The 12669-nt window shown below is 45.3% G+C and overlaps 1 protein-coding gene across 1 annotated transcript in view; it reads right to left on the bottom strand.

Moving 5' to 3' along the window:
- Positions 1 to 220: 220 nt before the first annotated feature.
- Positions 221 to 12669, bottom strand: part of DDX24 (DEAD-box helicase 24) — a 35382-nt gene continuing 22933 nt past the window's right edge. The window contains exons 7-9 of the mRNA XM_068254653.1: positions 8757 to 8945; positions 5020 to 5149; positions 221 to 682 (exon numbers count right to left, since the gene is read on the bottom strand). Of these exons, the coding sequence (XP_068110754.1) occupies positions 276 to 682; positions 5020 to 5149; positions 8757 to 8945 (726 nt within the window). The 3' untranslated portion in view covers positions 221 to 275. The remainder of the gene's footprint in view (positions 683 to 5019; positions 5150 to 8756; positions 8946 to 12669) is intronic.

Here is a 12669-nt window from a genome sequence, read left to right as displayed (position 1 = left end):
GGCGCTCGTCATAGGAGCTGACCAATGAGCTACCAATATTGCTGACATGTATGCAAATGAGGTGCATCTCATTAGCCCAATTCCAAGCTGTGTGAAAACCAGAATAAGCCTCTTGCTGGTCATCCTGTATATTCTTGGGAGATTTGTAAAGTAATGTAACCCCAAGTATCAGCTATGGAGAATGTAACTGGTAGGTGTATTCAGTGACGCCACAACCAGATAGTAAAAGCATAGTTCTCTTTATATTTGGACTGTACAGCAGAATAAAAGGGTTATCAGGGTTTGGTCATCTTCCTGTGGTTCTTGGCATTCTGGTTGGAGACTGTGTGGGTGGCGCTCTCTGATCTGCCAACGTGTTTGGGCTTCTTCCTGTGGGTCTTGACGATCTGGTTGGAGACAGTGTTGATGGCGCTCTCTGATTTGCCAACCGGTTTGGGCTCGGATCTCCCGACCTGTTTGGGCTTCTTCCTCTGGTTCTTGATGATCTGGTTGGAGACAGTGTTGATGGCGCTCTCTGATCTACTGATCGGCAGCTCCGGCAGGCTCAGCTTCCCGCTCTTTGTTGGGTATTTGGTCTTCATGACATTCCTGAATATTGGCTGAGATAAAAGTCGCTTCAGCTGCTTCTTCATGAACTTCAGCGCCTTCTGCTTAGCAAAGTCCTCTTGCTCATCCTTTCCACCTGCAAATTGTCACATGAGAGTCAGAGGAACTTTACCGAATGTAACTTCATGAATAAAATGGCTCATTTTCTTAAAGAGAAACCAAGAATTGAACTTCATCCCAATCAGTAGCTGATGCTCCCTTTCCCATGAAAAATCTATTCCTTTTCACAAAACGGATCATCAGGGGGCTCTGTATGTCTGATATTTTAGTAAAACCCCTCCCACAGGAAACTGAGGACTATGGTCCTAGCAGTTTCCTGTCTGAGCCTCATTGCATTGTGGGAAATGACTGTTTCCAACTGCCAAAAAAGCCAACAGCAGCTACTTCCAGTGAAATCACCTGCCAGCAGTAAAAACGTCACCCTGTGATAAATGTCAGAATGTAAAATCAGGGAGAGGAAATATCTTACAATGGGCAAACACTGACTAAATCATTTACACATACCGGTAATTATTGTAAAAATGCAGCTTTTTTTTTTATTACATTATTTTCACTGGGGTTCATCTTTAACCTATTTTGGTTCCTGGACGTAGAAACTACGTCCAGGAACCATGCGCGCTCCCGGGCGTGCACTCCCGGCCGCGGATTCGGTAGCCAGGGAATCAATGTATCGGGCTATGGTGCCCGGTCACTGATTCCTCTCCCCCGCTGAAAAAGCGACAGCTTCTCTCGGAAGCTGCGCCTTTTCTGGCCGTTCCCTCCCCGATGCGTCACTCTAAGCGTGTGTTACGCTTAGAGTGACGTCATGCAAAACTAATGGCCGCCATCTTGTGGCCAAAAAGTAATACTACAACTGAAAATAAAAATAAATTAAAATGAACACACATTTACATTATAAATCTATTGTTTACCTCCCACCCTCCCAAAACTACCCAAATAAAATGTTTTCTATAAAAAAAAAAAAAAAAATTACAATAAAAAAAAAACAAACCTGTAAATATTTACCTAAGGGTCTAAACTTTTTAAATATCAATGTAAAGATAAAATATTTCTATATTTTTTTATTTTAAACTTGTTAATAGTGATAGATGCAAAATGGAAAAAATTGTCGCCATACATTGTGATAGGGACATAATTTTAACGGTGTAATAACCGGGACATATGGGCAAATACAATACGTGAGTTTTAATTATGGAGGCATGTATTATTTTAAAACTATAATGGCTGAAAACTGAGAAATAATGAATTTTTCCATTTTTTTCTTATTCTTCCTGTTAAAATGCATTTACAGTAAAGTGGCTTTTAGCAAAATGTACCCCCCCCAAAGAAAGCCTAATTGGTGGCGGAAAAAACAAGATATAGATCAGTTCATTGTGATAAGTAGTGATAAAGTTATAGGCTAATGAATGGGAGGTGAACATTTCTCACGTGAAAACCACGGAACCTGAATGGGTTAAATAGTATTACAGTTAAACTCTTGGATGGCAAGTAACTTGCTTTGCAAGACAAAAATTTTAATGAAATTTTGGCTTGGTAAGCAATGTCTTGTTATACAATTAATAGAACAAAAACGGAGGTGCCAAAAAGAGTAAAACACACTAAAAGCAGTTTAAAAACCTACCTCCCACTTCCTGCCTGGTCAGGACCCTCTTGCATTTCGATGGTGGTGATCTCGAGGATTAGTTTCTCTCAAGAGTTTTTTGATAAGATGTACATTTTGTGCCTTAGATCAATTTATTACTGAGAGAAACGTGCCACCCTCAGTTTTCCAAGTTTAACACTACTTTAGCTCCATAGTAAAACTGAACAGGAGGTTCTGCAGTCTCCCTTTGAGAACATACGCCTCAATGATCCACTACGCAAGGTCATCTTGTCCTTCCTCTACTGTTCTTTCAACCCCTCCCAATTATAAATTCCCATATATGCTGGATTGGAAGAAGGATTTAGGCTTTTCAATGACAATTGAACAGAGGTCTAAATTTCTGGACACCCTTTCTAGAGAGAGCCTGCAGACCTCTAACCTAGAATCCTCTCTTAGACTCTTACACCGGTCCTACTTGGACCCAGTCCACCTCCACAAATTTGATCCAACCCACTCTCCTCAATGTTTTAGGGGCTGCACTGCTGTTGGTACAACCTACCATATTTGATGGACCTGCCCAGTGGTGTCGGCATTTTGGTCCAAACTGACGAGAAAGATCTGATCTTTTTTCTCCTCGCCTAATTAAAGAGAACCCGAGGTGGGTTTGAAGAATATTATCTGCATACAGAGGCTGGATCTGCCTATACAGCCCAGCCTCTGTTGCTATCCCAAACTGCCTAAGCTCCCCCCTGCACTCTGCAATCCCTCATAAATCACAGTCATGCTGCTGACAAACAGCTTGTCAGAGCTGTCTGTGTTTATCTCTATAGTGTCAGTCTGCTGCTCTCCCCGCCTCCTGCAGAACTCCAGTCCCCGCCTGCATCCCTTCCCTCCCTGCTTATTGGAGGGAAGGGACGGGGGCAGGGACCGGAGCTATGCAGGAGGCGGGGGAGCAGCTGAGACTGACACTACAGATGTAAATACAGCCTCACAGCACAGCTGTGATTTATGAGGGATTGCAGAGTGCAGGGGGAACTTAGGGGGGTTTGGGATAGCAACAGAGGCTGGGCTGTATAGGCAGATCCAGCCTCTGTATGCAGATAACATTCTTTAAAACACACCTCGGGTTCTCTTTAAAGATCCTAAAGGTTTTTTTGTTAGGTCTTAAACCTCCAAAACTCAAAACATAGGCTTCTCCAGTTTATATTAATAGCTGCTAAAACTTACATAGCCTCTCAATGGTTAAAACCTTCCCTGTCTTTAACAGTTCTGGAACAAAGAATTGACCATATTATGGTTTGCGAACGCCTTCATGCTTTAATAAAGGACACTATGGATCAGTTTGCCAATTATTTGGGAACCATGGGTGGATCTACGAGGGAACATCACTTTCTCAACGGTTTTGGAGGTTTGATTTTTGTAGCTGTGCCCTTTCTGAACAGGAGGGTCACCCCCTGAGCTCTCTACCATTATATAAAGCCTTAACTTCACGCAATATCAATGTAACCCCCATATCCCTCATTTGGTAAAAACCATGTGAAATTTCTATACTATGTATCTGCACTTTACTCACTTTAAATTGAGTCCCCTTTGTTATCTGTTATTTACTATTCATGTACGTTCCCTTTTATGATGTAGATTAGTGCAATTGTTGTGAACGTTTCTGTTTTTCTTGTTGATCTGCCCTGCCTATGTTGGGCAGCGGTAGACTTTGGACTGCCATGTACCATTTTCTCTACCTCAATAAAAGTCTTTTGAAACTAAACTAAAAACCTAACTCCCCACTGATGACTCAAATTGTCCGATTCAGATAAAACAAGAAAAAATTATTGTATACTCCACAATAATATAATGTGACGCATTTTGCAAGTCTGTAACCTGCATCTTCAGGTAGTTACCATGTTGAGATAGACATGTAAAACACTGAATGGCTGTTTGTTAAGGTGGCCATACATTAGAACGATTATGGGCAGATTCGACCAAGAGATAAATTTGTCTCTAGTCGAATCTGCCCATACACTACAGGCCGATTCCCATCAGATATCAGCATGAAATCAGGGAATCGGCTGAGCTGCCGCGTCCGCCCCTGCCCACAAAATGTATAAATGTATGTAGTGTGTGTGCATTTATACATTACCTGTCCTGTAGCAGCTTCCGCATGGTGTCCATCCATTTCGCCGGGTAACAGCCGCATACATGCTAGTGGCGCATAGCCGTTGTGACATCAGACGCTATGCGCCGCCGGCGTGTATGCGGAACCCGGCGAGATGGACGGAAACCACGCGGAGGCTGACACCAGACAGGTAATGTATAAATGCACACACATACTGTATACATTTATACATTGCGGCGGCAGCAGCGGGGGATTCGTCGTCTCTTCGCACCCGACCAACCAACTTCGGCTCGACATCTACCAGCATGCGCGATCAACCGTGCGACCAAAATCTGTCCCGAAATTGGTTGTTTTGTCGGTCGGGCATGCACTTGGCAGCACCAATTTTCATCCAATTCGATTATAATAAATTGGATGGTCGATTGGTTGGTCGGCTAGTGTACGGCCCCCTTTAGTTACCAACAACTTCAGGCTTGAGATAAATACTAAGCATCTCACTTGTGTTACCGCATGCTCTAATCTTTGTGAATTTACATTTATTTAAGTTATTTTTCCTCACCTGTCTGTAATTTACCTCACAAGTCTGTCATTTTACTTTTACAGGCCTAAATGAATTGAAGCCAAAATGTACATGAAGTTTGCATGAAGGCCTGAATCATCTCCGGCCCACAGATAAGGCATCTGCCAGAGACGCAGCACAAGAAGAAAGATTGGTTACCAATGAGAATGTCGTCATCCAAGTCTAACTCCAGCGCCTCGGCCGCCTGCTGCATCCACGAGTTCTGCTGCTTCTTCTTACTGTGGAAATACTCTATCTTCTCGATCTGTCGGGCCAGATTCACACGTTCCTGCGCACAAGAGCGACACAAACCATGACACGTTCCTTCACAAACCACTCCTGACATACTCTGGGGAATCATTCATTTAGTTGGAAAGACTTTTTGTGGCTTTATTATCCTTATCTGGAGGGATTACCGTATATATACTCGAGTATAAGCCGAGTTTTTGAGGCCACAAAAGTGGCCCAAAAGTGAGGGTCTCGGCCTATACTCGAACCAACAGTCAATAGTGTCCCCCCGAGTGCTCCCACCGCACCGCAATGTGAAGCCCAGCGTTAATGGCCGCCTTAACCCCGCCCCCCACCGCGTCTGCCACATGCAGAGTTGTAGCGATAAAGCATTTTTATCTATGCTGTTACAAATCCCCCCCACCGCCGCCAGATTGAAATGTGTGCCACTGCCACACCTGTGATGTATCCCTTCCGAGTGTCCCCACCAGGAGCCCAGCATTAATGGCCGTTTTAGCCCCACCCGCCACGTGCAGCAGAGTTGTACTAATAGAATATTTGGTATTTGTGTGATTCCCCCACCTTCCCCCTCCCTCCCCACCGCTTGATTGACAGACCTGTGGCGTCCCTATGTCCCATCCAAGTGTCAGGATACGATGAGCGATCTAATTCACGAGCCGGTGCGCGCGGTGTCAGTATTCCTCAGCCGGTCACATGCAGGCTCATCGCTATGATCCCTGCAGTGCATGTGATAGGAGGCTTCTCTAGAGGGCGCTGTAACAATGAGCCTGTGACTGACGCTGCAGGGGAATCCTTACAGCATGGATGGCCAGGATAGATACACAGATCGCTCTTCATATCCTGACACTCGCATGGGACAGGTCTGTCAATCAAGCAGTGGGGAGGGAGGGAAAAGGTGGGGGGAGTCACACAGATTCCAAATGTTCTATTAGTACAACTCTGCTGCACGTGGCAATCGTGGGGGGTCTAAAGCAGCCAGTATTGCTGGCCTCCTGGTGGGGACACTCCGAAGGGAGGCATGACAGGTCTGGCACTGACACATATTTCAATCTGGCGGCAGAGATACCAAATGTTTATCACTCTACAACTCTGCATATGGTGATTGCTGGGAGTGGAAAGCCCTTAGCTGCTTATTTACATTGTTGTGAGGGTTAATAGAATAGCAAAATACACTGCACTCTCACCACTAGTGTGTGCTAGAGCAGTAATCAATGTAAGAAGGAGGAAAAGCTCAAAAAGCAGCACCACACTAGTATACGGTATAAAAAAAAAAAAAATCACATATTTTATTAATTTATTTATTGTGAGGGTTGCAATAGTCTGCCATGGAGGGAGGGGGGGAAGGGGGGGGATATGCCATGGAAAGTCTGGATACTACTGCCATAAAAAGAAAAGCTAAATTTAATGACTTGCTACAGGCAACTGCATTTGTTACCCTCGGCTTATAATCGAGTCGACCATTTTTTCCAGGTTTTTTTATGTAAAAGTTGGGGGGTCGGCTTATACTCGGGTCAGCTTATACTCGAGTATATACGGTAAGTTCTCTCCCTGCGCTAACAGAAAATGGGTAATTCTCTCCAACAGGAACACCAACAAATGGTGAGGATTGTAATCAGCCAATTACGATTATGCAAAATTTCACATACATTTTCGCACTTATGCCTATCAGATTTGTAAATTCAATTGATTTTGTATAATAATTTGTAATTTTGTGCCGACTTTAGCAGTGACTAGCAAAGCCCCCATCCATGCTATTGCCACATATGTTGAGAATAGTGGGGACAAGTCAAAAGAAATTTTTTTTCAAAAAAATCTTGGTTTGAGAAAAACAGATTTACAAATGCAAATAAAAAAAAAGGTCATTAGAGTGAACCAGAGACGAAGCACCCTCATGTATTTCACCATGTATATCAGTGGGAAAATTAGAGAAAACACCTATTCTGCTCTCTGTTTCACCCTGCACTGCTCAGCCTGCTTGTTATCGGCCCTGATAAAATCCCAGATTGAGCATTCAGTCTGGCTTTGCTCAGGAATCAATATAGCTGAGTCTGTCTTCTCTGATGTCTTTTCATGCCCAAGCCTGCCCCCTTCTGGCTCTGCTTTCCTGTTCTGTATATTTGTAGCATCACAGAGAGCCATGATGTGATGGGAGGAGCTGGTAATGTAAGAGTATATTGAAAAACGTTTTTTTTTTTTAATCTATATTTGTTAGTCATAAGAGGTTCTTAGAAATAGTGACTTAATTTTGCACACTGCGCACTAAATAATATGCTTTTCTGATTAACTGTGTTGCATGGAGTTGTAGTAAAAAAACAGTAAAAACAAAAACCCCCCACAAAAAAAACGGCACACCAGAGCTACGAAAATACCAAATATAGTATTTATTTTGTAAAATCTATCGGGGGATATGTTTATTTTGTACCAAAGATTTCATAAATGCAGAAAAATGACACTTCAAAAACCATTTTTCTTCAGCACGTATTGCTATTAACCGCTAAAGTCGGCAAAAAATGAAGTGAATATTAAGTGAACATTCAGACAAAATTACGAATGATTAACAATTAGACGAAATTATGATTTTTCTCAATTTTGCATTACAATTTCATATCGCGGGGGGGGGGGGGGGGGGGGGGAGGGGGTACTCACCTCGGGTGAGGGAAGCCTCGGATCCTATTGAGGCTTCCCCCATCCTTCTGTGCCCCACGGTGGTCTCGCTCTGCCCCTCCGAACAGCGGGGATGTAAATATTTACCTTCCTGTCTCCAGCGCAGGTGCAGTATCGGAAATAGCCAATCGCTGCCGGGCCGCAGTAGAATGGACCCGACGGAGATCGGCTATTTCCGCCTATCTCCATGCTGAGAGCCGCAACAGCGCCCCCTGGAGAGGTAAATAAATCAGCGTTTATCAGGCTTGTCGAGGGAGGATTCGGGGGAGCCAGCGCTGGATTGCCTGCAGCTACAGGGGAGGGGAAAGCCTCATTGGGACCCCGAGGCTTCCCCCTCCCGAGGTGACTACTCGTGTTAAAAGAAAATGCAAAAATTCTTCTCGCCAAATTTCCACCTAATTTCGTTTCGACAGGCGATTAGTGCGGACATTATTCCGCATATGCGCATAGTCCGCATACAGCGACATTTCTTGCGGATTATTGCAGACATTTTACCGCATAAGCGTCTGCATACAGCGAAGTCTCTTCAATTTTCGATGCCGGTCGAAAACGCAAATATTTCTGAAGATTTTTGCGAAAATTCGCCGAATTCGAAAATGGGATTTTTGATGCGAAAATGACTGGGGCGAAAATTTGCAAGCAGCACTGGTGACTACCCCCCCAGGGGAACTTCTTTCAGGTTCTCTTTAAAACCCAAGACTGAACAAGGCAGTTTGTAAGTTTGTATGTTCTCTCCGTGTGTCTGTGGGTTTCCTCCAGGAACACCCGTTTCCTCCCACATCCCCAAAACATACACGTATAGTAATAATCTTCCCCCTAAAATTGGCCCCGGATTTCAAGGGACACTTGACAGTTAGTGACATGACCTTGTACTCTGTAATACACGGTGTGAGATGGAAGAGAAAATAAATAAACACCCCCCACCACTCCCCCCCTCCCCAAAAAACATTCCAAAGAAAAAAGAACCTTGCACAATTCCGTACCTTTATTCCCTGCATGCATCTGTCTTCCACGGGGAAAATAGGAAGTTCGTCACTCTTCTCCAGAGTTCTGAAGATTTTCTTGTAGTTGATCACATCGTCTGGACCAATGAGAAGCAAGGTGAGACCGTCGCTGGACGCCCGGGCGGTTCTGCCGCTGCGGTGCACGTAGGTCTCTGACGTCCGGGGCACCTGAGTAACCAGAGGATAGACATTATCCACACTGCGCTATGCAGCTTGTCCTGTAGTAACATGGCCACACGCACGCTGTTCTGATTCAGTGATAAGCGGAACATGCGGGCTGCCAACTTGACTCCCTTTAACCCCCCTTGGCGTTCTGATTCTTTCTGGATTTTAGGGTCTAAAAGCGATTTTAGGGTCTAAAAGCGATTTTTTTTTTTGCATGCTTTTAGATCCTACAACCTGCTGCAAGGGAGTTTTGCTGCCGGGGAGTTCTGCAGCAGCTCAGCGCACTCTCACCTCCCTGGGATCCAGCGCTGCAGTTCTCCATCCATCCTCCGGGTGGCGCTGTGAGACTGTAGTGAGATTGCCAGCTGTCAAGACGATAGACTGCATTCTCACCAGCGGGAAGCAGAGCCTCGGAAGAGAGGAAGAAGAATGGCAGCAGAATTCGGGATCCCCCAGGGACACTATATACTGGGACACTATACTAGCTATACTGGGACACTATGCTAGCTATACTGGGCACTATACTAGCCATACTGGACACTATACTAGCCATACTGGACACTACACTAGCCATACTGGACACTACACTAGCCATACTGGGCACTACACTAGCCATACTGGGCACTATACTACCCATACTGGGACACTATACTAGCTATGCCACCGCCCCTCCCCGTAACCCGATGCGCACGATACTGTCCACCAAGACATGCGCACTACGACAACTTACCCCCTCCCCCGGAGAAAAATTTGGTCAGAAAGTGGTCACTGGGCCAGAAAAGGTTGGGGACCCCTGGGTTAACGGACTACTATTGAGAAAAATTGTAACTTTCAAAGACATGTATGCATATGTAGAAAATGTACATTTATCCCAGAGTAAAATGCATTATAAAATAAAAAATTTTTCCACACTGCTGTCACTTACAGCAGGCAGAACACTGACTGTTCTGACAAGTTTTGAACTGGTTGATCTCCTCACGGGAGATCTACTAAACGCTAACTACTAAATCTAACTACCAAAATGGTGTGCAGACAAGTAAGGAGGATGGCCAACATCTTTGTAGGGATCCTTTCCAGGCAGTGGTCTTGTAAAAAACAAAAAAACAAAGGAAATACTGAGAATCTCCCATGAGGCAGCGGACTAATCCAAAACCTGTCAGATCTGTCAAACTTTTACTGCCTACTGTGACAGCAACATAGGAGAAAAACAATTTATAGCTCATTTTACTCTGGGAGAAATGTACATTTTATATGAATGTATTTTTTTGTTGTTGCGATAGTGGTCTTTAAATAAATGCCTTTTGTTCGGCTGTTAAGCTGATCCTCTGCTCTTAAAGTGGACCTGAACTCTTGCACAGGGCAGAAGAAATAAAACAAACAGAGAAATGCACCCTGTATGTATTTAGAGAGTTTAGCCTGTCTAATTCCCCATCATCTGTGACTAATCACAACTATAATTTGATCTCAGCTGTGTCAGCTGGCTGCCTCAGCAGTGCAGCTAATTTGTAAACGCAGGATGATAACCCTATGTCTGCTTCCATGAAAACAGAAAGTCACACTGCAGAAAATGTTTTTCAGTAAAGGTTATTATGCTGTTGCTTAACTTTTAGAGCAGAGAGGAAGTTGGGAGTTCAGGTCCACTTTAATGCTTTCTTAAAGAGGTGCTGTCAGCCACAATATCTCAGAAAGAAAAACAAATACAGTATATAAGTAGATAAATACTTGCTCTACTTATATAACACATGTATTGCACTGTCCACGTTTTGATTTTAGCGATTTTTCTACTGTAAAAAGAGAGAAAATCCTTAGCATTTCCCATTTTAACTGTGTTCATTTTGAAGCCAATCCTGATGTCATTTCCTCCCTTATTCTCCTCTTCCTGATTGTGTATGCATTGCCCGCCCTCCGCTATAGAAAGTGCATTGTCTCAGCATGAGAAATATTGGCCAATCAGAGAAAAACAGAGGTGTGAGAGGTGAAAACAGGAGGGAAAGAGGCTTCAGCCAATCAGGCTGCATTCGTTAAGTCTGAGGAGAAATAAAGAAGCAAAAAAGGACAACCCAGCATGCCCTGCAACTTCCTTTTTGTGTACCAAATTGTGTGTGTTCCAAATAAGAGTCAGGTAAACTGGGGAATGATCATTTATCAACAAGAAAAGTAATAGTGATTGTAACTTTTGGATTGCCTGGTTAGTATCCTTATTACTTGTTACCAGATAAAAATAAAGAATTGATTTTTGATTTTATGCCCGACAGTTAGGCCCGGTTCACATTAGCGGTTGCTATCCGGAATCGCCGTGCCGGAGCCGTGCCGGAGCCGGACCGCATGCGGACCGAACGAAACGGACGCACGGCATAGCAATGAAAGTCTATGCGACCGTTCACATGCGTCCGTTTCGTCCGGACCGGAGCCGGACCGGATCCGGACTCCGGCGTCCGTTCCAACATGCGCTATTTTTTGGTCCGGCTGGTCCGGCTGACGTATCCGGACCGGAGCCGGAATGTTGCATCCGGCCAATGGAAACCAATGAGAACCGGAGAGCGCACAACACACTGGCTACAAAAACCGGATGTTGTACCACACTTCCTATGCAGACTCTATGGTATGGTGGCCATTTTGGATGGGGATCACATGGCACCAGCGTTCACAGAGTGGAGCAGCAGTGACTTCATGCTGGAGCTCTTTGGCAGCAATATGGAGCAGGATCTGTCTGATAGCGAGGGGGTGAGGCCCTACACATCAGAAGACCTCATCCTACAGGTGCAGCAGGTACCAGCCCTGTGGGACAAGGGGGATGCGGACCACAGCAACATCAAAAAATGCAGAGGCCTGTGGAAAAAAATTGCCAAGCTGTATGTGGAGGACTTTGAGAACTTGAGCAAGAGACAGCAAGGCACAGAGGGTATGTTGACTAGAAGTTTTTTGGGGGGGTCTTGTTTAAGCTTGTGATGTATTCAACTTTTGCTATGGATTTGTGTCACCCACGTGTTGCCCACCCACCCGTGGCCCACCCACCTGTTCCCCACCCACCTGTACCCCACCTGTGATGTATCACACCCACCTGTACCCCACCTGTGATGTAACCCACCCACCTCTACCCCACCTGTGATGTATCCCACCCACCTGTACCCCACCTGTGATGTATCCCACCCACCTGTGCTGTATCCCACCCACCTGTGATGTATCCCACCCACCTGTACCCCACCTGTGATGTATCCCACCCACCTGTGATGTATCCCACCCACCTGTACCCCACCTGTGATGTATCCCACCCACCTGTGATGTATCCCACCCACCTGTACCCCACCTGTGATGTATCCCACCCACCTGTACCCCACCTGTGATGTATCCCACCCACCTGTACCCCACCTGTGATGTATCCCACCCACCTGTACCCCACCTGTGATGTATCCCACCCACCTGTGATGTATCCCACCCACCTGTACCCCACCTGTGATGTATCCCACCCACCTGTGATGTATCCCACCCACCTGTGATGTATCCCACCCACCTGTGATGTATCCCACCCACCTGTGATGTATCCCACCCACCTGTACCCCACCTGTGATGTATCCCACCCACCTGTGATGTATCCCACCCACCTGTACCCCACCTGTGATGTATCCCACCCACCTGTGATGTATCCCACCCACCTGTGATGTATCCCACCCACCTGTGATGTATCCCACCCACCTGTGATGTATCCCACCCACCTGTGCTGTATCCC

Source organism: Hyperolius riggenbachi, chromosome 9, assembly GCF_040937935.1.
Source record: "Hyperolius riggenbachi isolate aHypRig1 chromosome 9, aHypRig1.pri, whole genome shotgun sequence".
Lineage (NCBI taxonomy): Eukaryota > Metazoa > Chordata > Amphibia > Anura > Hyperoliidae > Hyperolius > Hyperolius riggenbachi.
The sequence above is the reverse complement of the archived record's forward strand: the minus strand, read 5'-3'. Positions and strand labels throughout refer to the sequence as shown.